The sequence below is a fragment of the Scyliorhinus canicula genome, chromosome 4, assembly GCF_902713615.1.
Source record: "Scyliorhinus canicula chromosome 4, sScyCan1.1, whole genome shotgun sequence".
Lineage (NCBI taxonomy): Eukaryota > Metazoa > Chordata > Chondrichthyes > Carcharhiniformes > Scyliorhinidae > Scyliorhinus > Scyliorhinus canicula.
In genome coordinates, this window is record NC_052149.1 from 44,042,015 (window position 1) to 44,066,497 (window position 24,483).

Sequence of the window (24,483 nt, forward strand, 5' to 3'; positions counted from 1 at the left end):
CAAGATGAACACTAGATAGTCATAGTGATGGGTAGATATGAGCTTAAAACTATTCTCAAGGTCATAAAACTAAAATCATGGATATTGAAATTCTACACTATTGTAGCCTAAGTGAGCAAAAGTGGAGGGGTTGAATATGTGTTGTGGACAACTGACATAATGACCAAATCTAGTGAATTTCGAGGAATGGTTTGATGTCAGACAAGCAGATAACAATGGAGTCAAAAAGGGTGGCCAAGATGTTGGAGCTGAGTGGCATTGGTATATGTATACCCAGCCTGTGACAAGAAAGCTGTTGATGAAGGAATAGCTTGTAGATCAGGCATAGACATACCAAGCACTGAACCTACAGCAGTGATGGCTATGTGAGGGTGGTGGAGGAGCCGTTGCAGGAGTGCAGTGGCTACATTAGGATAGAAGGCAAAACACATCATGAATGGGTCAAATATTCACTCTCAACCCATGCAGCCCTTGATTAGTTCTAATTTTATTGTTTTTTAATAGTTCCTAATGCTAGACATGATAAAGATCATAGGTGGAATTTAATGCACCCCTGTGGCAAGTTTGGAAGTGGGGGGCTGCATTTGATCTGGCAGGAGGGTGTGAGATGTGTACGCTGCCACCTCCCACGATTAAGTCTGGGGTGGGAAGGCTCATGGTTTGTCTTCCTCTCCAAACAAAGCCCTTAAATGAGCAATTTCTGCCTCTCTGGGGGCGTCCTTCATTCAAAGGCACTCAGTGCCAGACCGAGGGACCCAGAATCGGGAACAGGGGAGGCTGCTGAAAGCCACTCCCTGCCCTTTCTTCGGAGCCCCTCAGCCTCAGCCAGCATCTACCTCCCCATGCTCCCCCTACCAAATCCACCTTCATTCACCTGTGATATGGGTCCCTTGGAAATTCTGGGCTCCTCTTTGGATGTTTTGCAAGCAGCAGCCACTACTGGTGACGTGACCAGCGTCTGATTTGATGGCAGCTCTTAGCAGTTGGTTTTACGCTTTCGGGGTTAATGGCACTTACTTCTGTCGGACCTTCTCAGTGGCAGCAACGCAGGACTCCCACCTGTTCTGCAAACAGCAGGCAAGATCCCGGCCGTCAAGATTCAATTCTACCCCATGTTTCAAGTTTGTGCTCCTGGCAAAGAACCTTTCCCAATGGGAGATCATATTGGAAATCTGGGCATGCATTGTAAATTATTTTCTAGTTTCAGTTAATGGCTGAGGAATTGTGCCAGGCACTCTCCCAAATTTCCAATAAAGTCTTCCAAGAGGTGAGGCTGTACACCAAGAACACCAACCCTCAAGCACCAAGTCATAAAAAGCCCTTATGTGTCATTCTGTTGCCGATCACCATTTAGAAATCCAGTGAAGTATATGTAAACGATTAATTGGATACAAGTACTCCTTCAGATCCAAATGTTTTATTTTTGAATTTATTTTATGGACCTGAGCCATTGTCATAGCTATATTGGATAAGGCAAAATCGAATTCCTACCTTTGAGTAGCTAATTAACAGATTTATGAGCCTTCGCATGAAGATTCATCACTTTGGTGATATAATAACTGCCCTGTTCTCATTGTCATATACCCTGGCAAGGAGAATTGTAGAAATGTACAAATTTTGCTTTGTTTCCCATTGTGTCTCCACTTGCGACTATCCTATCAATGGAAGGCATAAATATGGAGCTGAAGGTTCCCCTCATTTTTTCAGGAAGTAACAGCACAAAAAGATAACAAATACAAATATTTTGTCTTGTCTAAGCTAGTTGCACATCAACAAATACAAATTTAGGAAATCATTACAGTTGCTCAAGAGTAACATTAAAATCAAACTTAAGTTGACTGACAGAAAAAAAGGCCACCAATTATTTATTGACCAAGGTTTAGTTACATTGAATCTGTAGATAGAACAAAAAGCAGTGTAAATTTCATTTCAAGCCAAAGTGGCTATGAGGCATGTTTGCTGTGATACAGTCTCAGACAGAGACCTTCGCCCTGTGTTGGCTTGAGACCTCTGATGAAAATGTGTTTGGCAGCCTCTGTCCAGTTCCCAGGAGCAGTGACTGAATAGCATAAAATCACCCTTGTAATTGCCAATGGCTGACACATAAAATGTCGCCAAAAATTATCAAAATTGCAATATATGCATAACATTAAACTAAAGAGCTGCAGGGGCTACACAGTGATCTAGTGCTTGGTATACTGACAGGCTAGCTATATTATGAAAAGACAGATTCAGATGAATATGTGATGTGCTCCTTTTTCTCATAACGCTATCATTGAAAATATAGCTACTTTTTTTGGTTTCTTTAATCTATTTTGCATTCTGGATGTTTTTTGGCTTTTGCATTTCAGATGTACTCCTAAGTGAGCTCCAGCTCCTCATGCCTTAGAAAAATGAACTTGTCTAAATATGTAGGTACATTTAAGTTAGCCCAGGAAACAAGCATTGGGCACAATTCAATTTATTTCAGCGGCTCATTTTCTCACTGGATTCTCTTCCTTGTCAAAAGATGGGAAAATAATACTACCCTAGACTTTGACTTCAGCTGTAGCTGTGGGACAGATTTATCAAACAGAATAAGAATAAGTAGTTATATGAACAGAACATTTAATTTTATAATAGATGATAAGTTTGTTTTGCTTTTGTAGTAGTGGTAATAAATTGGCTGCTGAATAGTAAGTGGTGTTCTTACATTGCAGTTCCTTATTTTATCTCACCATCAAGCTGGACTTGCATGACAACAGTAGATTTCAAGGCCCCAGTTTGAACTTCCACTGCAGCACTCAGACTTTGGTTGGCTGCTGCCTTTGCTGTAGTGAAAACTGAGACATCGACCATCAGAAACTGCATCATAGCTGGGTCCGCAAGTGCTGTCATGGAATTGGCCACTAATTCCATGTTGGAAAAGATGTGCTCTGAGCTCTGTGCAAAGCCTTTTGTCAAGTTGGAGTCAGACTCTACCTTACTCCTTGGCAGTGACATGAGGCTTTGTGGAAGACACCAGAATTTTTTCTATGCATGCCCTTCAGTCTTTTCTTGTACACGGCTCTATTGAAGTCCTCATCTGAGTCCTCCAGCAGTAGAACACATGTGCAATCTCACCCTCCAGGGCACCCCATACCATATACGCTGTCCTTTCCCTCTGACCTTGCTGCAGGCCACTTGTGCCTGATGAGTCACATATTGACATGTTGATCCCGCCTCTCTGCTACTCTCTCAAGTTTGCACAGAACTAGTATCTGAGCAGGTGGGTACAAGTGCCAGATTAAATGATGATGCTTCTTCACTAATTGTGTTCTCATTTTTTCCACCCTGGTCATCAGGTTGCACAGGCTGGTTAGGCAGGGGTTTAAGGGTATCTGTAATCATAATCAAGTTGCAGTGAGTGTTGGGGGGGATTGGGCAGAAAGGAAGAGGCTCATGATCACACCATCTGTAGCTTGTACCACATATTATAATGTTAAATATTATGTTATGTCAATAAGACATGGAGGAAATCAAAACTGTGTACATTTTCTCGTAACTTTTAAAATGGGCTTTCTGCTGAACTCAACAAGGTGGCTGCTACAAGTCACATGACTATAGGAATGGCATTTGTTCCAGAAGTTACCAACAGATGTTTCAAGAACAAAAGAGTCCTCCTCTCATCATCATTTGACACCCGGGGCGGAATTCTCTCATCCCACCCCCTCGGCTGGTTTGGTTTTGGTGGCAGCTGGTAGCAGCGAATCTAGCGGGTACCATAAAGCCGGAAACCTGCTGGTGTAAAGTCATGCTGCAATTCTCTTCATGGCGAGTCAGCCTTTCCTCGGGCTGGTAGCATGAATTTAATTTGCATCTCATTAATGCTCTTTAAAACAGCTGGTCGCAGGTTTCCATCACCCCTTCCAATCTTGCGTCACACCAGTGTGAAATTGTGGCAGTGTAACACCTAATTGCTAAAGAGTGGCATGCACAAGGCGGTCCTCAGTTCACAAGAGACTTAGAGGTGAGTGCAGCAACATCTTTCTGCCATAGTGCTGCGCTGGTCCTGATTTGCTGTTTACCACTCTGCCGGGGCAAACCTGTTCCTGCTGTCTAATTCGATGCTGAGCTGGTCTTCATGGACAGAACTGTGCCACTGGACCCATGGACGCTCCTGTGACATAGTCCAGGATCAGTATTGCGACGGGGGTTAGGGAGTACAGGGGTTGCCTTCCCCTTGGTGCCACATACCAGTGTCTATCTGTACAGAACTATGTTGCGGGATTCATGCAGCCACCACGACAAAGTCCGAAGTTCGATCGGGGATGGAGTGGCAAGCGAAGGGGCAGGAAGTTGGTGGGGGCAATTCAGCCTGACAAAGGCAGGGGGGCAATGCAGAAAGGGGGGGGTGGAGAGAGGGTGAAGGCTCATAATGGCAAATAGAGGGGCATGGAGATGGATGGAAGGGAAGGGGAAGGATGCTGGACCCTGACAAGACTGAATGAAAAGCTTACAAACAAGGGGGTCAAATTTACTGGAAGGGGGTGCACAAAGATTCCAGGTGTGGTGGATATAGGTCGAAGTGGGGCATGGGTGCATCACTGGTGATAGGCTCGGGAGGACAATGGTTGAATTGAAGAGCTGACTTCATCTTGAAGCTGCTAGCCTTTTTTCCCCCTGTGTTGCTGTCATTCTGCATGGTCTAATGAAGACAGGTGGGCTGGAGAGAATAATATGAGTGTGATGGAGTAGTATTTAAATATGGCGCCTGGACCTTTAAACCCACCAGCTGATAGGAGGCAGATGAATCAGCTGCCAGCCTGCCAGGTGGCTTGGAGGTGAACTCACCTGTGAATAATTAACGTGGTCCCAAGTACAGAATCCCGCACAAGATCCCGCCATTCTAGCCAGCAGGAAAGGCACTGCCAGGGCTGTCCACCACCGCACTTAGCCTCAAAATGAGCGTTTCCCTCCAGTTGTCAGGTTATTATAATCATTAAACCAGGGGGCCTGCAGATCAAAATTTCCTATTCCCACAAATTTAACAGATGCATCTCACCTCTAGGACTGTCTAGGTCCATTTCAAAATGGGACCATTAAGCGGAGAATGGACATCATTCGCATCCAGATAAGCTCACCTCTCTAGCAGAGTCATAAGGTTTGCCCAGACATTGGTTTCACCAACAGAAGAACCTGAGCATGGATAGTAACTCTTTCAGAAACTAATGGCCGGGATGTTATCAGTCCTGAACCCAAAGCCAATTGCAGACAATAGATAAACATCCTTTTTGAAATAATTGTGGTGAAAGAAGGTCACATGACTCGCGTGACCATTTTTGAAATCTCTATTCCTTTGAGATCTGAGAAACCCTCTTCTGCAGAAAGAACTCCAGCAGATCTCCTGGCTGACCAAACAGCTGGCCACGATCTGTTGAATCCTCAAAGCCTGTTTGTTTTTAAAAGTCTCTGACCATTGCCTGCCAAGCAGTCTCAGCACAAATGTTATCATGCTGCACTGTCATTCGATTCAAGGATTGTAATGTTGTTGGCTCCAACCAGGAAATCACCTAGACTGAACTCCGTCACAGAGGAAACACCCTCAGGACTTTGACTTTTTTCAGACTTTGGAAATCTTGTGAACTAATATTTATTTATGTGCGTGAGTGTGTGTGTCATAACGTGGCTTCCCTGCCTACTACCTGTACAATTGCCCACTTCTGACTGCAAAAGCTCAGAATTCAGCTACAATTTCAGGAGAGGGAATGAGAGAGAGACACCGCCATTCAATACGATCAATGCTGATCTATGCCGGCCTCAACTCCTGTTCTGTGCCATTTCCCCATAGCCCTCTATTCCTCGACCTACCAAATATTTATCCACCTCCACTTTGAATACTTCTAATGATCCAGCCTCCACCACCCTGCAATGCAGTGAATTTCAGACATTCACCACCCTGTGCGACAATAAATTTCTATGTACCTCAGTTTCAAATGACCCTCCCTTTATCAGAGCAGCACGGTAGCACAGTGGTTAGCACGGTGGCTTCACAGCGCCTGATTTCCAGGATCGATTCCTGGCTGGGTCACTGTCTGTGCGGAGTCTGCACGTTCTCCTCTTGTCTGCATGGGTTTCTTCCCACAAGTCCCAAAAGACATGCTGTTAGGTAATTTGGGCATTCTAAATTCTCCCTCTGTGTACCCAATCAGGTGCCAAAATGTGGCGACTAGGGGCTTTTCACAGTAACTTCATTGCAATGTAAGCCTACTTGTGACAGTAAAGATTATTATTATCTTATAGCTGTGTCCCCTTGTTTGAGACTCTCCCACAAGGAAACGTCTCGCCATCTACCCTGTCAAGCCCCCTCAGGATCTTATATGTTTGAATAAAGTCACCCTCATTCTTCTAAACTCCAAGAAATACAAACCCTGACTATTTAGTCTCTCTTGATAGGACAACCCTCTCATCCCAGGAATGAGCTTGGTGAATCTTCTTTGGACTGCCTCCAGGAAAGAGAGAGAGAAAGGAAGGGAAAGAGAGAAATTCCAGCTCCAAAAATTAGAAACGGAGTTAGCAGCTCAAAGGGAGCCGGAGATTAAAGATAGAGGTATCCCCCAGCAGCTTCCCTCTACCTGGTAACGGTCCAAATCTCCCTAACGCAGAGCCAACCCCCGAGATCCAAGGATGCTAGATTTGTTCCCAAGTTTGAAGAAAGTGATATGCAATCTTTTATTGCCACTTTTGAAAAAGTAGCAGGACAGCTAAAATGGCGATTTGATACCTGGACCATTTTAATTCAAGGGTAGTTTGATTCCTGACGTGTCCACTAATTATGGATAGCCCAAGGCTGCCCATCTTAGTGCCTATGAGTTAGCCCCAGAGGCATATCGTCAGCAATTCCAGAACACTTGTAAGAAACACATGCTGGCCTACATAGAGCTCCAACGGTTGAAGCACATTCGACTGGTGGATCTGCTCTTCAAAAATACAATGCACCTATGAGGGATTGAACAACTTGATATAGTTGGAGGATTTTTACCCTCCAATTTAAGAATGCACTTGGAGCAGCAGAGAATCCTCACAGCGGGATGCAGCCCTGACAGCAGATAACTATGATTTCACCCAGAGGTCAGGCAATTCTGGCTGATGCTTTGCAAACCACCCCCAAAACCATTGGCATGGAAAAAGGGGACATTGATAGGAAAGGTGCTTTGTGGCTGCAAGAAACAATAGTCAGGGTCTGTATTTCTAGGAGTGCAAATGTGGCTGCAAGAAACCCTCCTCAAGCCCGAATGGATAAGACCCAGAGACCAGTGTGTTCTACCTGTAACAAAATAGGACACTCCGGACCTGAATGCTTGAAGTTGAAAGGGAAGCTGGTAGGTCTCCATAAGAGTAACACCCAGAAGGATGTCCCAGTAGGTAGTGCAGCGGAGTAGGCAAGGGAATGGGACTGACTGGGTTTCGCTACAGAGAGTGGCATTGCCTCAGTAGGCTGAACAGTGAACAGAAGAGGTTATGGGATGCTTTTATGGAACCATAGAGTGTGCAGCACAATAAAAGCCAGTTTTATTCATTGTGCCTAGGCCAGTTAAACACCTATCCAGTTAGCCCACTTCCTTTCTCTTTCTCCATAACCCTTCAAATCATTCCCTTTCAAGTAATTATCCAGTTTCCTTTGGAAAGTTATTTAATCCGCTTCCAACACCTTTTCAGGCAGTGCATTTTAGATCAAAAGATTACATATGTTTTTTTTTCATTGGATCTCTTGGGTCTTTTACTAATTATCTTAAATGTGTGTTATCTTGTTACTGAATACTCTGCCACAAGAAACAGTTTCTCCTTACTTCATCTATCATCACCCATCTGATTTTGAACAGTTGCATCAAAAGTCGCTCAAACCTTCTCTGCTCGAAGAAGAACAATTCTAATTTCTGTTGTCTTTCCAGAGCTAAAGCCTTTTATCACTGGTACCTTTCTAGTAAATCTCCTCTGCACCCGTTCTAAGACCGTGGCATTCTTCTGAAGTGACATGCACAGAATTGGCAATAAAACTAACCACTTTTCAGTTGAAATGTTAAATTAAGGACTCATCTGCCCTCTAAAGTGGACATAAAAGATCTTACAGCATTATTTTGAATAAGAGCAGGAGGAATTTTTCCAGTGCTCGAGCCAAATTTATTCTTCAATCACCTTTACTAAGACAAAAAACTGGGGCAGGATTTTCTGACCCCCCACCGGGTGGGAGAATCGCCGGGGGTCGGCGTGAATCCTGCCCCCGCCGTCCTCCCAATTCTCCTGCCCCCCAAAAACCGGCCCGGCGTGAGTCGTGCCGCCCGCCTCGGAGAATGGCGGGGACTGGCGCGACTCAGTGGGCGCCGGGGCCGCCTGAATTCTCCGGCCCGCGATGGGCTGAAGTCCCGCCCTGTAGCCGGTCCCGCCGGCCTAAATCAGAGTAGGTCCCTTACCGACAGGACCTGGCGGCGCGGGTAGGCTCCGGGGTTCCTGGGGGGTCGTGGGGGGATCTTGCCCGGGAGGTGCCCCCACGGTGGCCTGGCCTGCGGTCGGGGCCCAATGATCCGCGGGCGGGTCTGTGCCGTGGGGGCACCCTATTATCGCGTCGGCCATTGTGGTCCTCCGCGATGGCCAATGCGGAGACGAACCTTCCCGCGCATGCGCGGGGATGACGCCAGCAGCGCTGGTGCTCCCGGCATGTGCCGACTCGCGCTGGCCTCCCTGCAGCCACGATGCCTCGTGGGATCTACCCAAGTCCCACAAGGCGGTGCAACCAGAATCCCGTGCACAATGGGCAGGACCAGGCCACGCGTGCTTAAGTAGGTTTTGAAACTATTTAAACGTACTTACACGCGATCTCCTGGCCTCCTGGGATCTACCAGCCTTCCAGAAAGGCCTCAGCCGGACGATGTTCAGTACTACTGCACACAAATATGGACCAGGCAAAACGGCATCTGGGAGGGTCTCCTGGGCCATCGAAGGTCCCTAGATGGGCAGGGCTAGTGCAGGGTAGCCCCCTGGTGCTCCCCTGGAGTGGACGCAGGGTCTGAGGGGGGTCATGCCCATGAAAGTAGGGTGAAAGGGGAGTATGAAGAGTGAGGGGTGCAAGGCAGATAAGTAGGGACTGCTGGGAGGTTGTGGGGGTGGGGCATGTGAAATGTGGTGGTCCTGGAAGGGGGTGCCTATAAGGGGGTGTGGGGGGACCTGAAGAAGCGGAGTGGCGTGTTCTCACTTGGCGGGGGGGGGGGGGGGGGGTAATGCCCATGTGTGTGGGGGTAACATTGCACATGTATGTAGGGTGCGGTGGATTCTCAAGCTCACTTTGAGATCGGGGCCCCTTTTCAAAATGGCACCCTGATCTCTGAGGAACAGATCTGGCCAGAGAGTTCAGCTCTCCAGTGATGAAAGTAATTATAAGGCCAGAATTTACCGGCTGTTCACATCGGTGGGATATTCCGGTCCCACTGACAATGTACCACAGCCTCAGGTTACCCAACGACAAGAAGTGCATTCAATGGGAAATCCCATTGACAACGGTGGGACCAGGGGACCTGGTCTACTGCCAAAAAATACGCAGCGGGTTGTATAGTAAACCCCGCCCTATGTGTGGGCTAAACCGGCGAGAAACTCTCCAGGGTCCAAATAAGCGATTAAGTGTGGTTAGATAGCGGTGAGGAACTCGCTGGCAGAGTCGGCAGGGAATTCCCAGCAAAGCCAGCCATAAATTATACTTCAAAACTCTTCCATTCGATCGTGCCCCATATGTCTCAATAAATCAACTCCCATTCTTCTAAACGCCAATGAGTACTGGCCCAACCTACTTAACCGCTCATCCTAAGTAAATCCCTCCATACCCGGGATATACCTCGTGAACCTTCTCTGGACTGCCTCCAATGCCACTCTATCTTTCCTTGGTTGAGGGGACCAAAATTGTTCACAGTATTCCAGTTGTGGTCTAACTAGTGCCTTATATAGTTTTAGTGTGACTTCTCTATTTTTATACTCTATTCACTTTAAAATAAAAGCCAACATTCCATTTATTATCCCAATTACCTGCTGAACCTTCATGCTAGATTTTTATGATTTACGCGCAAGGGCCCCCAAATCCCTCTGTGCTGCAGCTTTCTGCAGTCATTCTCAATTTAAATAATATTCAGCTACTTTGATCTTCCTACCAGAGTGCATAACTTCACATTTTGCTACATTATGTTCCATCTGCCAGGTTTTTTGTCCACTGACATAACCTGTCTATATCCCTCTGTCGACTCTTTGCGTCATCCTCACCACTTGTCTTCCAACCTTTTTTTTGTCATCCACAAATTTTGCAATAGTGCATTCACTATTCCCTCCTCCAAGTCATCAATATATATATATATGTATTGTAAATAATTGTGGCCCCAGAACGGATCCCTGTGACACGCCACTAGTTACAGGTTGCCATCCTGAATATGCTCCTCTCATCCCAACTCTATCTTTTATCAATTAGCCAATCCTATACTATACTACCCCCAAAACCATTGGCTCTTCTCTAATTAAGTAGTCTTTTGTGTGGTACCTTATTAGTGGCAGGGGTTAGCACTGCTGCCTCACAGCACCGGGGATGCAGGTTCAATTTCGGCCTTGGGTGGCTGCCTTTGTGGAGTTTGCACATTCACCCATTGTTTGCGTGGGTTTCCTCCGAGTTTCCTCCTACAGCCCAAAGATATGCAGGTTAGGCTGGGTTACAGGGTTACCGGGATTGGGGCGGGGGGGGGGGGTTGCTGCCTCGTAGGGTCAGTGCAGACTCGATGGGCTGCATGGTCTCTTTCTGCACTGTAGGGATTATTTTTTCCAATTAAGGGGTTATTTCGCGTGCCAATCCACCTACCCTGCACATCTTTGGGTTGTGGGGTGAGACCCATGCAGACACGGAGAGAATGTGCAAACTCCACATGGACAGTGACTGGGAGCAAGGATTGAACCCAGGTCCTTGGTGCCGTGAGGCAGCAGTGCTAACCACTGCACCACCGTGCCGCCCTACTGTAAGAATTCTATAGGATTCTATGGTTAGCAAATGTTTTTTGTGAATCCAATTATATTACATCTACTGGCTCCCCTTCATCTATCCTGCTCACTACCACCTCAAAGAATTCTAATTAATTGATCAGGCATAGCTGTTATTACATCTTTTATAATGGTCTCCAACATTTTCTCAGTGATAGAAGTTAAGCTAAGTGACCGATAGTTACTTGTTTTTATCTCCCTCCCATTTGAATAAAATTACAAAAAGGAATGATGGGTGTAAAGCAAAAGGAGATGTTCATGGGACAAATAAACAAACATAAGATGGGTTGAGAGGGGGTGAAAATATGAAAATATGAATAGCAGAATCATTACCAAAAGCTGACATCTGGAAAAAAATGGAGCCAGAGGTTATGATCTGAAATTGTTGAGCTCAAGGTTGAATCCAGCAGCTGCAAAATGTCTAATCTTGTTCAATCAAAGGCAAGAACCCCTTTCCAATCCCTTTTAGATAATACTACTATCTTATTGTTTTACCAGAGTCATGATGATATGGTGGCTGTAGTATTGCACTTCTGAATTCTGACATATTTTTGAGAATATAATTTTCTTGTTCTGTATCAGTCAGCAGTGGAATTTCCATAGAAAGGCCAGTTGATAAATATTGCATTGTTTTCAATGAAAAATGTATGAACAATGGGGTTGCAAATTGCAAATAATCTAAAATTTTAAAGTGATGCAGAACAAGGCCAACAGCACAGGTTCAATTCCTGTATCAGCTGAGGTTATTCATGAAGGCCCGCTTTCTCAACCTGGCCCCTCGCCTGAGGTGTGGTGATCTTCAGGTTGAACCATCACCAGTCAGCTCTCCTCCTCAAAGGAAAAACAGCTTATGATCACCTGGGACCACTGCGACTTTACCGTTACCTTCCGAGGAATATGCCTTCTTAGGGACAGCTGATGGTGGGAGCATTATTCCCATCATTAGATTTTTTGTATTGGTGGAAGCGCATTTCCCCCCTTCCTTCCATCGAAAATTTGATGGTATTGTTGAAGTGCATGGTCAAGTTCAGTGTTAAGCAGTTTGAAAGTGGATAGTAAAAAACAGGTTACCATTTTATTTGATTAGTAAATAGTAAACAGGCCTCTTTATATCCACTGCTCAAAGAAAGTCTGTTTCTGGCACTGATATTGGGGAATCCTGTTTTCTTCTAAATTAATGTACTCCGAGTTGACTTTCAAGATAAATCCATACCAATCCAGGCATAGGATCGCAATGTACCAAATCATCTCCCATTGAAGTCATTATATATACAATACCTAGATGTCCAAGCATAAAATGTTGTCCATTTATTCATGCTCTTGATTTATTAGCACGCTGAATTTTGTCAGTCGTCTTTTGTACAGTTACAGCTTCTTTTAAAACATTGCATACGCTGAAGTGTTTAATTTAAATTCAATTGCAACATGAATGACCAAATAGACTGAGGTATTATACGTATTATAGATTCATCATGTTTTATAAACACACATTGTAGAAACCTTGATCTAAATATTATGTTTCTGTTGGACTGGCCCATAAGTATGAAGAGTTAATAGTTTTCACATCAACCTTCTTTTAGAACTGATCAAAGTGACATTTGTGCCATAAAATTATTTATAATATGTGCAAGCTCATGCCTGTTGAAATTTTCCATTAAAAGATAATCTGATCATATTGTACTGCTACTCGTTTAAAATATTTTTGGTTCAACAGAAATACTGCACTGATGTGGTTCGAATAACAACTGTAAAGTACATTTGCTATCATGTACATGATGTGCACGAGCAGAATATAAGGCAGTAATCTGTAAGCTGAGTTCAGATGATGAACATTAGCTGGTTTTACATTCTTGGATAACATTTAAACCACTTGATCTGGTTACTGCCCAAAGCTTCTCTGGGAAGTCTCAATTTTCTTGATATAATTAGATTTAGTCCGACTACAAAATATTCAGGTGTTACTCAGTCAAAGTGTTATTCGTGGACCATCTTCAGGCTGAAGCTCCAAGTTTTGGAAGCTTGGAAATTTACTTTAGTGACTGTCAAAAATGTAATTCAAATCCATCAGGATTCGGCTCTAATATAACGTTTAACACACGTTTTATAGAATTTCTGCAACAATCAATATAATACTGCAAAAGTGCTCAGCTCTGATGTAGCTAGAGCTCATGAAGCTGTATTGTAATTGTTATATATTTTTCTAGTTTTTTTGTTTGTCATTCCTATGTTGTGGGCCACAACACTTTCACAAGTGTTAAATCTACCAGCTTCATTTTTTCATTGTGTAAGAGTGCCATCACTAGGTCTGTATAGTGAGGAATATATAGTTACATGATGTTCTTTGAGGTAGCTCCCTTACAAAGAAAGATACAAACAGCTCTGTTCTTGTCTGAAGATTGTTTCAGTAGCATCATCTGTAAATGGTTTTATTTTGTTTGCTATATTAAACTGATGAATATAATTTTTTGTGTGGTTTATAAGGTAGAAAACAGCATTACAGATTTTCTATTCAGTAGCTCTTTAGCTGTTTGGATGACAGCTAGACATGAACGTATCTCCATAATCTTACAATTACTATAAGAGATTAGTAAAAAGGCATGTACTGTAATAGAATCAAACAATTTTTCTCTTTTTCTTAGGCTGCCAGGACAATGCCAAGACTTGGGTCTTCCAGTTCCTGATTACTTCAAGAAGTGGATTAATCTCAAAAAGGTACTTTGAGGAGCAGGCATCATTTTCAAGGATGAGGTCTTAAGAGATGCTTAATAGCCAATCCCATTTGCATTGAAATGAGGAGTTGATGGCTCTAAGCCTGGTTTGATTCTGGTACTGGGATCTTCTTTTTGTGTCACTGCTAAATAGGATATTATGTACCATTTGAACTCTGAAGTTTCTCTCTGCCGTAGCTGTCTTGTAAGCATGTGTTGCCTTTGGGGTAATCAGGAAAAAATATTATGTCCTTACAATCATAGGGTTTAGGAATATTAAAATGTCTTGGCGCATATGCAGTGTTATTTTGATTGGTATTTTAACCTTTGACTAGCCTATAAAGAAATTCTCTCTTCAAGCCAATATTACATTGCTGAAATTTAATTCAGAAATCATACCAGATAATAGGAAGATAGATAATGTATGCATGAAGGATATTATATTTGGTCTAAATGCAGAGAGGCCAGGACTTTGTACTTGAATAATAGCCCAGAGTGACTTATAATCTGCCGGAGAGAAATACCTTACTGTCAGTGTAGAGAGGAGAAGTCTTAAATCAGGGAAGAATGAAAAAAAAGCTTGAAAGTAAGAGGACAAAGGCACAAGTCTTCTATTAACCCTTAAACGACATGCAGTATTTTTGGTTGGTTTTCCTTCCAGGACTGGAACATTAACCTTTCCACCTTGTTTCACTGTATTCATGCTTTCAGGTTTCATATTTAAAGATGTGTACGGGCTGTCACATTGTAATACTGATATCATTAACCATTTGAACCTTTTTGTTTCCTTCTGCATGCTTCTGCTTTCAGTACAATGGTATTTATTACTATTCATGCTTTACAAATTACAAAAGGCAAGCAATGTGAAACGTCATTGTAATAATAGAATCATGGAATAGTTCCGAGACTGAGTCATCAATATTGTCATCAGCTTTTTAAAAAATCCTCTCTTATTAAAGAGACTTTAAAGTCTTGACTGACATTCTTTAAAGTTGAGTTGCCAAATTAAATCACCTACTGTTCTATTGGAGTAACTTTTCTATGCATCGATCCCCCAGTTTGCTCAATGATTTAAAAATAAATGGATGTGCATTCCCCATTGGAAAAAATGAAAAATCGCCTCTGGGCTTGTTGAGGGCAATTTTTTGTGGAACTACCACATATTTCAGGTTGGATTTCAGTCCTACTAAGACACGCAGCATGCTACTGTAAATGAGGGAAGTTGGTTTAAATTATAAATGTGTTTTTGAAATACTTTCTTTGACTACATTATCAAAAAATTACCAAGAGTTGACTCTTGTAGTAACAAATGTATTTTCCATGCAGAGAAGAATTAATTTTATTTTGCTTTAGTATCTCAATGCTGAGATATTCATTGACTGCATGTTTTACAATTATAGAAGATGATGACTATCATTATAGCTTTTTTTTAAATTGTAGAAAGTGTTCAGTTGCATTCAACTCAGCTAGTGACTAAATATCTGAATTTTGTATTAGTAAGTGCCCCCTCCTTAACCCTTCAGTGTTCGTCCTTTCTCGTCAACCTTTCCTGAATATTGACTGGAGGTTGACTCTGTCAGAAAGGGTCAGCAGCTGCATAATAACGCGGAGATGAGGAAGGCACTAAGCAGAGTCCTGATTAACATACAGCTAAGAGAGATAAGAGGGGAGAGCTTATGTGTCACTTTGCAGATGGCAAGCAGCCGTTTTGACTACAAATTTCTAACAGTGAGATCCAGAAATTGCTTCGGCAGAGGGTAGGATTTGTCAATAGACTGACTGTTCCCTATGTACACAGTCAGCTTGCATGAAATAACACACAGAAAATTCTACATTAATCATTACAACTTGTTTTATTTTATGATAGTGAACAAAACATTGTGCATTGTGCTTATTGCCAAGCTGACTTGGTATTAATATAACACATATTAATCAGGCAGAAATGTATTTATATTTATACAATGTAGTGAATTTAGGCCAAAATATAATCAATACGATAAACTTTAAACTTTATCCACGTATCTCTTTTGAGGGTGTTTTAAAGAAAGTAATAAAGGAGAAGGAGTTTCTTAGGCAGTGTTTTACCTTAGAAAGCCAGGCAGTGAAGGATATTTCTGGAACTTATGCTTTTTAATTACAAAGGTACACATTACAGATAAGCACCTTCACATCTAACAATCACAATCAGTCAATTTTTGTATACAGTTACTTCACAGCTACAGGGTCCCAGGTTCGATTCCCGGTTTGGGTCACTGTCTGTGCGGAGTCTGCATTTTCTCTCCATGTCTGCGTGGGTTTCCTCCGGGTGCTCTGGTTTCCTCCCACGGTCCAAAGATGTGCAGATTAGGTGGATTGGCCATGCTAAATTGCCCTTAGTGTCCAAAAATGTTAGGTAGGGTTACTGGGTTATGGGGATAGGCTGGAGGTGTGGATTTAAGTAGGTTGCTCTTTCCAAGGGCCGGTGCAGACTTGATGGGCCGAAAGGCCTCCTTCCACACTCTAAATTCGATGATTCTATTTTGGGTTGAACCAATTAAACTAAATTAAACAAACTGAGGGACACATTAAAAGAGCAGCCCCTTAAAGCAAGAAAAACAAAAACAAATCACAACTGAAACTTAAAACATGAAACGAAAATGTGATTAAATGAGTTGACAAAGCACCCAATGCCCGCAGTGTCTATCGGGCACGGAAGGCTTCAATGGTACCGGCAGACACTACATGTTCCCTCTCCAGGAACACCTGGCTATCATTTATCCATGGTAGAGGAGCAGACATTCGGGCTGCACGATGACCCTTCGATTGCCTGCTACCTGTACCTTTTTATGGTGCGTTTTGCCAGGCAGGTTCAGGAGGAAGTGGTCCTCCTTCCCTGCCCCTCTCTGCATCGGGTGAAAATTCTGTCAATTCCAGTTTTTTTAATTCACCCGTAGCATTGTTGCTCGTTGTGTTCTCTCCTTAATTGGCTCTGTTTATGGCAGTTAATATGATCGCCTTCCTTAATTCTAATTACGTTTGCTCAAGAGCCAGGTATCTTTCGATACCGCCACAAGGTTCAAAACCGAATACTGATCATAGACTCGATACACCAGTTAGTAAGTTCAAAATCAATGCTCATTTATTTACACACACAGTCAGTTATACTCATGCACAAACTCTACCAACTAAACTATCACTACTGCTAAAGCCTATACTTAGCTTCGGGCACCCACTCAGTCACAGGAACAATGGCCGTTGTCTGGTTCTGAGGCTGTTGGGGTCGAACTGGTACGGAATAGTAGCTAGGGGCGTCTATCTCGTAGCGTGCGTTGACTTTGGACTTACTTGTTCTGGTGCAGCTGCTAGGCAGGACTCTCGTCGCTGAGAGCCAAGGCCAAGAAAAACAATTCTCTCTTGGGGGCTTCTTATACCCAAAAGGGCTTAGCGCACTTTTGGGCGGTCCTTGAACTTGGTCCCAATTAATTGGACCGTATCCTGATCATTGGTATCGATTTCCTCCAATAAAGGGGTGGCTGCCCTGATTGCTGGGCGGGCCCTAGGTGGCCGTTGGCCTGCTTTGTTCTAGTCTCCTCTGGCGCCAGGGTGTCTGCTTTGGTATCGTTTACCTAAATGTTTCTCTTTTGCCCCCGGAGATGGCTCATTAGTATGCTAATGGTTTTGCAGTATCGGTCTTGTCTGGGAGCTGCAAACTCCAATCAACAGACAAACCTTGCACCTGCTTGCTTTCTCAGCATTGTCCATTTTTCCCTTCATTCTCTGCAAGTGTCCATTTTGGAATCGGGACGTGGCCACCCCAGGTGGCTACAGCATGTCATGTCAAGTGGAGCAATATAGAGACATATAGAATATGTTAAAAATGGAAGGGTGGGATTCGAACATATGCATGCAAAGCACAATGGATTTGCAGTCCATTGCAGTAACCTCTCGGCCACCTTGTCTTACTACAAACTTCACTGGTACATTTTTGTTTCTACTACTAAATGAGCAATACTCAATGATGTGTCTATATATGGGAGCACAAGTGAATCATCAGTAATTACCCACTACCTGAATACAATTAAATATTTAATTACTATACAACTAACAGGCAGGGCGGATTTAGGAGGGAATTCTAGATCATGGAATCTGTGTGGATGAGGGTATGACTAATAATAATAATCTTAATTGTCATAAGTACGCTTCAATTGCAATGAAGTTACTGTAAAAAGCCTAAAATGATAGATCAGAGAGAAGGCAGTGTGCTCAAGCAGCTGCAGTTCAAAGAATGGACAGTTCACGATTGTGGGGTAGATGTTGGGCTGGAGGAGGTTGCAGAGGTCAGGAGAGTAAAAATTTTCTTTTAAAATATTGAGGAACTCGAAGTCCATCTAGGTCAGCAAGGGCAAGAGTGAATGGAACTTAGTGTTGGATACGATGTGTTGATAGATGGTAGAGAATGGGAAGTCAGCCTAGAAACCATTGGATTAACGTTTCAATGTTTCCGTCCAACCTTCTTTTGTCTATTATTTTAATCCAGAAATAGAGAATGTTTTGAGTTTCAGTGGGATGATACCTGTCCTAAAATAGCAAACCAAAAACTGTATGAAAATAATGTTAAGCCCACACTGCCGACACTGGACGAACTGACGAGAATCTAGCAAAAGGAAATGAGACGCTGAGGCCACATTTAGGCAGCTGTCCTGGACAAGTCAGCTGGACTCGCCAGCATGACCGGCTCCTCACAGATCATGGCACTGTTTGGAAGGCTGCCCCTATCTCCAGACCCCCGTTTTCTGGGACCCCCGAACTCCCCCTCACACCCGATCTTATGGGAAGGCACTATCAACCTGGTACCTCAGCATCTCGGCACTTCCACCTCGGCACCCTGGCAGTGCAACAATGCTATACTGGCAGTGCCAAGGAGAGTGTCAGGGTACCACCCTGTCTGTCCCGGCCATCTGGGGTTCTCTAATGGCCTGTGAGACACCCCAAAGTGCTGTCACGGTTGTTCCATATTTTTGGAAACCAGTGCTAAACGGCGCCCTGGTGAGGTCATACAGGCGCGGCCGGCAACTCCTGGGCACCAGGTTCATACGGCCTCAGGGCATTTCAATTAGCCTAATAGCTCATTTAATTATGCAGATCTGGATCTCTTCCAGCACATGCCAGATTCAGATTACGCCGGGCGGAGCGAGTCGGGTGACTTGCGATCGGCCCGGCGCAGAGCCTGATCTGGGGTTTTCGCCCGATTCAGCAGTTGCGTCCAGATCCGCACCAGGCACAACTCAGTCGCTGAATCGCGTCCATGGTTTTAATTATTTCACTCATGGGAAGTCAAGTTTAACCACTTGACTATAAGTGTTGCCTAGATATTTTTTTTTGTATTTTAACCTCCATCTACTGATACACTTGACGAGGTGCCACATAAAAGGTTACTGCACAAAATATGACCTCATGGTGTTGACAGTAATATATTAGTGCAGACAAAGGATTGACTAACCAACAGACAAACATTCGGGGTAAATGGGCCTTTTTAAAAATTTGTTCATGGGACGTGGGCGTTGAGGGGGCAGTTAAGAGTCAACCACATTCTGTGGGTTTGGAGTCATATGTAGGCCAAACCAGGTAAGGGTAGCAGATTTCCTTCCCTAAAGTGAAACAGATGGGTTTTTACGACAATCGGCAATGGTTTAATGGTTATCATTAGACTTTTAGTTCCGAATTCAAATTCGCCACCTGCAGTGGCAGGATTCTGCGTCTCTGGTTTACTACGCCAGTGACAATATCACTATGCCACCGCCTCCCCTGGTACCCTGATGGTGTCCCTTCCAGCTGACAGTGCCACCTGGGCACCCTGGCAATCCCAAGGTACCAAGCTGCCCAAAGTGCATGCACCTGGGGGCCTCCGATCCCTTGAGAGACCCCTATGAGTGCGGTTCCGCCTGGTCCCCATTTGTGGAGACCAGTACTGAACAGTGCTCGCCTGGGGTCTCCGAGGCAAAGGGCATAGACCCCAAAGCTTTGAGAAACTGCATATTAAAGTGAGACTAGCTGTCTCGCTTTAATGTGCAGATGTGCCAAAATGTGGGCGTGATTTACATCATAATGTCTCGCGAGATCTGATGCGATCTCGCGAGGCATTGTGAGTCTGGTAGATCCCGGGAGCGGGGTCTCTTGGTTTCTATCAGCCGCATTGCGGCATGTTGCTTTTCGTGTGCACCATGGCCGTTCGATCGCGCCCAGAATATGTTGCAATCATGCAACCAGATATACTGAAGGTAGGATAACAGTTGTGAGAAGGACATAAGGGCAGAATTCTCCCACTTTGGATGAAAGGTGGGATTTTCTGGTCCTTCCCCCTGGCGGGATCTTGAAGGCAACCCCCTGTGCTGGGTTTACCGGCAGCAGGATGGGTGAGCCATACAGAACGACATAGACATTGATGTGAACAGATGATCCTGCCAGCGGCCAATGGTGAGTCATCTCCGCTGCCAGAAAACATGTTGGTGGGGCAGGCAAAAAACATCGTGGTGTGTTTCCCACTGTGGAGACTGGCATGAAACTAGGCATATCTTCTGGCCACAACCTTATTAATTACGCAAATGGGGATTTTATGCAATATTCTGTGGTGGGGTTGGCATGATGGCATGAGTCCCACCTTCATATCTGGGTGCTAGATTGAAAATGTACCCAACATCATTGAACCACCATTGAAGAATGAAGATGAACCTCCTGAAAAATAAATTGGAACGCCCTGAAGCTGGAAGATGGATCTCCTAAGTGACACCTGTAGATGCTTAACCTATCCACTGCAGTGTTCCGGAGTCCAGGGTTACTGGCAGACTCATCCCAAACTCTGGAGACAGCCCCAGGCGTTGTGCAGGTGGATCCCGACTTCAACATGCCACGTTGTTCCAGATGTATTCTGGATCGGCATGTTTTCCCGTTAGTGTTGCGGAGAACCGGAAATGGGCACAAGATTTTGGTCGGCCTTCATTTGCATCCCATTAACAGGATGAAAATCAATTTCACAATGGCCTCCAACTGTTTCTCTATCTGTCATGAAAGACACCTGTGGTAGATTCTGTGGAAAATTCACTCTGGCATGAAACCAATTTTTGGACTCCTGCCAAAATCTCCCGTGGGTGATGTGTGAGGACATTGAACTATGGAGATGTTAATGTTGGGAATGTGGGTTTTTACGGTGGGTGGATGCATGCATTTAATGGTCACAGTTGTGGAATGGGTTAGTGTGTTCTTTTTGACTTTTTTCTCTTTTGTTACTGTGGTTACTGTGGTTTTCAAGGAATTGTGAGTGAGGGCCATTGGGGAAGAGGGGGTAGGCCTGGGCCTCGTGCGGGGGTCACCATACTCGCTGGTTGGCTAGTTAAAGGGGGTGCAGTGGGGTTCGGGATTTGGAGGTAGTGGGGGGAAGTTGGTTGGATTTCTTTTGTTTTAATTTGTGGGTTTGTGGAGGAGAGGAGGGATACTAATGTGGGCGAAGTTGGTGTGGCACAGTTGGGAAGGAGGAGATGGCAACGAACATCTTGGGGAGGGCCCAAGGCAGAGCAAGGCGTGGACCTGGGGGAGCTGGTTAAGGATGGATTATGGTTGACTAGCAGGGGGGGGTGAGAAGAGAGCCCCCTCCTCCCCCCACCCCCAAGTCCCCACCCCCACCCCGGTTGATTATGTGGAAAATCCGGGGCTTAAATGGCATGGCCAAATGTTTTTTCGGTTTTGCTTATTTAATGAGTTTGAAGTCGGATGTTGTGTTTTTGCAGGAGACGCTCCTGAAAGTGGGGGACAAGACAAGGCTGAGGAAGGGGTGGGTGGGGCAAGTGTACCACTCTGGGTTAGATATGAAGAAGAGGGGGTTAGCAGTGCTCATTAACAAAAGGGTGGCTTTTGAGGTGGGCGGTGACTGATCCGGGGGGAAGGTTCATGATGGTAAGTGGGATGCTGGAGAGGACGCCGTGGTGCTAGTGAATGTAAATCTCCCAAATTGGGACAATGTCGATTTTGTGAGACGGACCGTGGCAAAGATTCTAGACCTGCACACACACCGGCTGATTATGGGGGGTGATTTTAACATGGTTCTGGATACAGGGTTGGACCGATCATGCCCTAGATCCCAGAAGGTTTCGGCGATGGCTAAGGAGTTGTTGGGGTTCATGGAGCATATGGGTGTGGCGGACCCATGGCAGTTTCAGAGGCCGAGGGCAAAGAAGTTTTTGTTTTTTTTCTCACGTGCACCGGTGTATTCCGGTATTGATTTCTTTGTTTTGGACAAGGTGTTGGTGGCGAGGGCGGTAGGTCTGGAGTACTCGGCAATTGTGGTCTCAGACATGCCACAGTGGGTTGATTTGCAGATGCTGCGGGAGGGGTCCCAGCGACCACAGTGAAGGCTGGCTGTGGGGTTAATGGTGGACAAGAGGGTTTGAGTGAGAGTGGCCAACCAGAATTATGTGGAGCTGAATAAGACGAGGGAGGTAGACATCTTGAGGGTGGATCAGAGGTATTTAGGGGCGCCGGATGAAGTGTTATTAAAGGAGAGGCAAAAGCTCTAGGTGTAGTTTGGACTTGTGTCTACGGGAAGGTGGTGGGACAATTGCGCAGAGCCAGGGGGATGATATATGAGTACGGGGAGAAGGTGAGTAGAATGCTGGCACATCAATTGAGGAAGCAGGTGGTGGTGAGGGAAATTGGGAGGGTGAGAGTCAAAAGGGGTATGGTGATATCGGAGCCGGAGAGGATCAATGGGGTTTGTGAGGCTTTTTATCGAGGTGTGTAGAAGTTGGAGCCCATGACGGTTTCTAGATAGGTTGGAGTTCAGAGGGTTGAGGAGGTGAAGGTGGAGGGACTGGGGGCCCCGATCAGGCTGAGGGAGGTTATGGACTGTGTGGGGTTGGTGCAGGCGAGGAAGGCCCCGGGCCAGGATGGGTTCCCAGTCGAGTTTTTAAAACGTTTGGGACAGAGCTGGGGTCCCTGCTGGTGGAGATGTTAAGGATAAGGACCCGGAGCAGTGTGGGCCATATTGTCCAATCTCGCTGCTGAATGTCAATGCAAAGGTGTTGGCTATGCAGTTAGAGGTGTGTGTGCCGGGTGAATAAGGGAGGACCAGACAGGATTCATGAGAAGGCAGCAGTTGTCAGCAAATGTTCGAAGGCTGCTCATTGTTATTATGATGCCCTCATGAAGGGCGGGGCGTTGAAGTAGTTGTGGCAATGGATGTGGAGAAGGTTTTCGACCACGTCAAATGGGGGTATTTGTTTCAGGTGATGGGGAGGTTTGAGTTTGGACAGGGGTTTGTGAATTGGATTTGCCTGTTGTATAATGCGCTCAATACGAGTGTTCAAACAAACAAGGTCAGCTTGGGGTATTTTGAGTTGCACCGGGGACAACTCTCTCCCTGCTGTTCTTTGCCTTAACGGGCTGTTGGCAATGGCGCTTGAAATTCAAAGTGGTGGAGGGGCATTGAGCCGGGGCGGGGCGGGGTGTCGAGCACTGGATTTTGTTGTATGGAGACGACTTCCTTTTGTACATTTCAGACCCAGCCGGGTGCTTCGATAGCATCGTGGCTGTGCTGGGTGAGTTTGCCCGCCTTCCAGAGTATAAGTTGAACACGAGGAAAAGCGAGGCGTTTTCAATCAACGCATGGGAGCAGGAGAGGAGGATATGGAAGTGCCATTTGGGTTGGTGGGGCGCGTTTCCGCTACCTTGGGATACAGGAGGTGCAGAGCTGGTTCCAGCTGCACAAGTTGAATTTGGCGTGGCTGGTGGCGGGAATGAAGGAGGATTTTATGAGGTGGGAGGTGGGATGTGTTGCCATTGTCGTTGGCGAGTTGGGTACAGTGAAAATGGTGGTTGATTGGTGATTGTGTAGAAGATTGTACTTCAGTCGGGCAGCATGTTTGGCACGGGCTTGGAGTGCCGAAGGGCCTGTTCCTGTCCTGTACCTTTCTCTGTTCTTTGCCAAAGTTTTTGTTTGTGTTCCAGAACCTCCTTATTTGTTTCCCCAACACCTTTTTTGGGAAGATATGATTATGAGGTTTGTGTGGGTGGGGAGGGCCCTGCGAGTTAGGAGGGTGTTCATAGAGAGGGAGTTTTGAGTTTTGTTTGGTTTAGGTTGTAGTCCTCTGGTGGGGGCGGAGAGGAACGAACGGTTGGAAAAAGAAGGCGGATGCCACGGTGGTAGGCAGGTGAATGGGTAGTTTCTGTGGGGGGGTGAGGGTTTTGTGGTGAGTAAGGTGGTTGGAGCATGTGTTTCCGTTGTCCTTTTGCCGGTTTCTGTTTTTAAATATTTTTAAATGCCTTCAATAAAATGTTTTTCAAAATCATTCTCTGCAATAATATGTTAACAGCGGTAACGCAGTGTTTCCTGTGCTGGCCAGTGGCTTGGTATCTGAATTGGGACCGGTTTAACTCAGTTAGCTAGTTGTGATGCAGACCAAGGCCAACAGTGCGGGTTCAAGTCCCATACCAGCTGAAGTTATTTATGAAGGCCCCGCCTTCTCAACCTTGCCCTTTGCCTGAGGTATGGTGACCCTCAGGTCAAATCACCACCAGCCAGCTCTTCCCCTCAAAGGGGAAAGCAGCCTATGGTCATCTGTCACTGTGGTGACTTTATTTGAGTACTATAAAAGATATGGAAGATAAGTACACTGAGCAGCTGAACTATGGTTAAATAATTCTGCATTTCATCCATACTAAAACACTAAGGTATTGACTTTGTCTTATTTTAAAATAAAAGGTTTTGTGTGTCAGCACAGTCTACTTA

General features: G+C 45.0%; 1 protein-coding gene across 1 annotated transcript in view; it reads left to right on the forward strand.

The window, feature by feature from the left end:
* Positions 1-24,483, forward strand: part of LOC119964533 (ERI1 exoribonuclease 3-like) — a 498,848-nt gene that overhangs the window by 90,726 nt on the left and 383,639 nt on the right. The window contains exon 6 of the mRNA XM_038794156.1: positions 13,659-13,731. Within this exon, the coding sequence (XP_038650084.1) occupies positions 13,659-13,731 (73 nt within the window). The remainder of the gene's footprint in view (positions 1-13,658; positions 13,732-24,483) is intronic.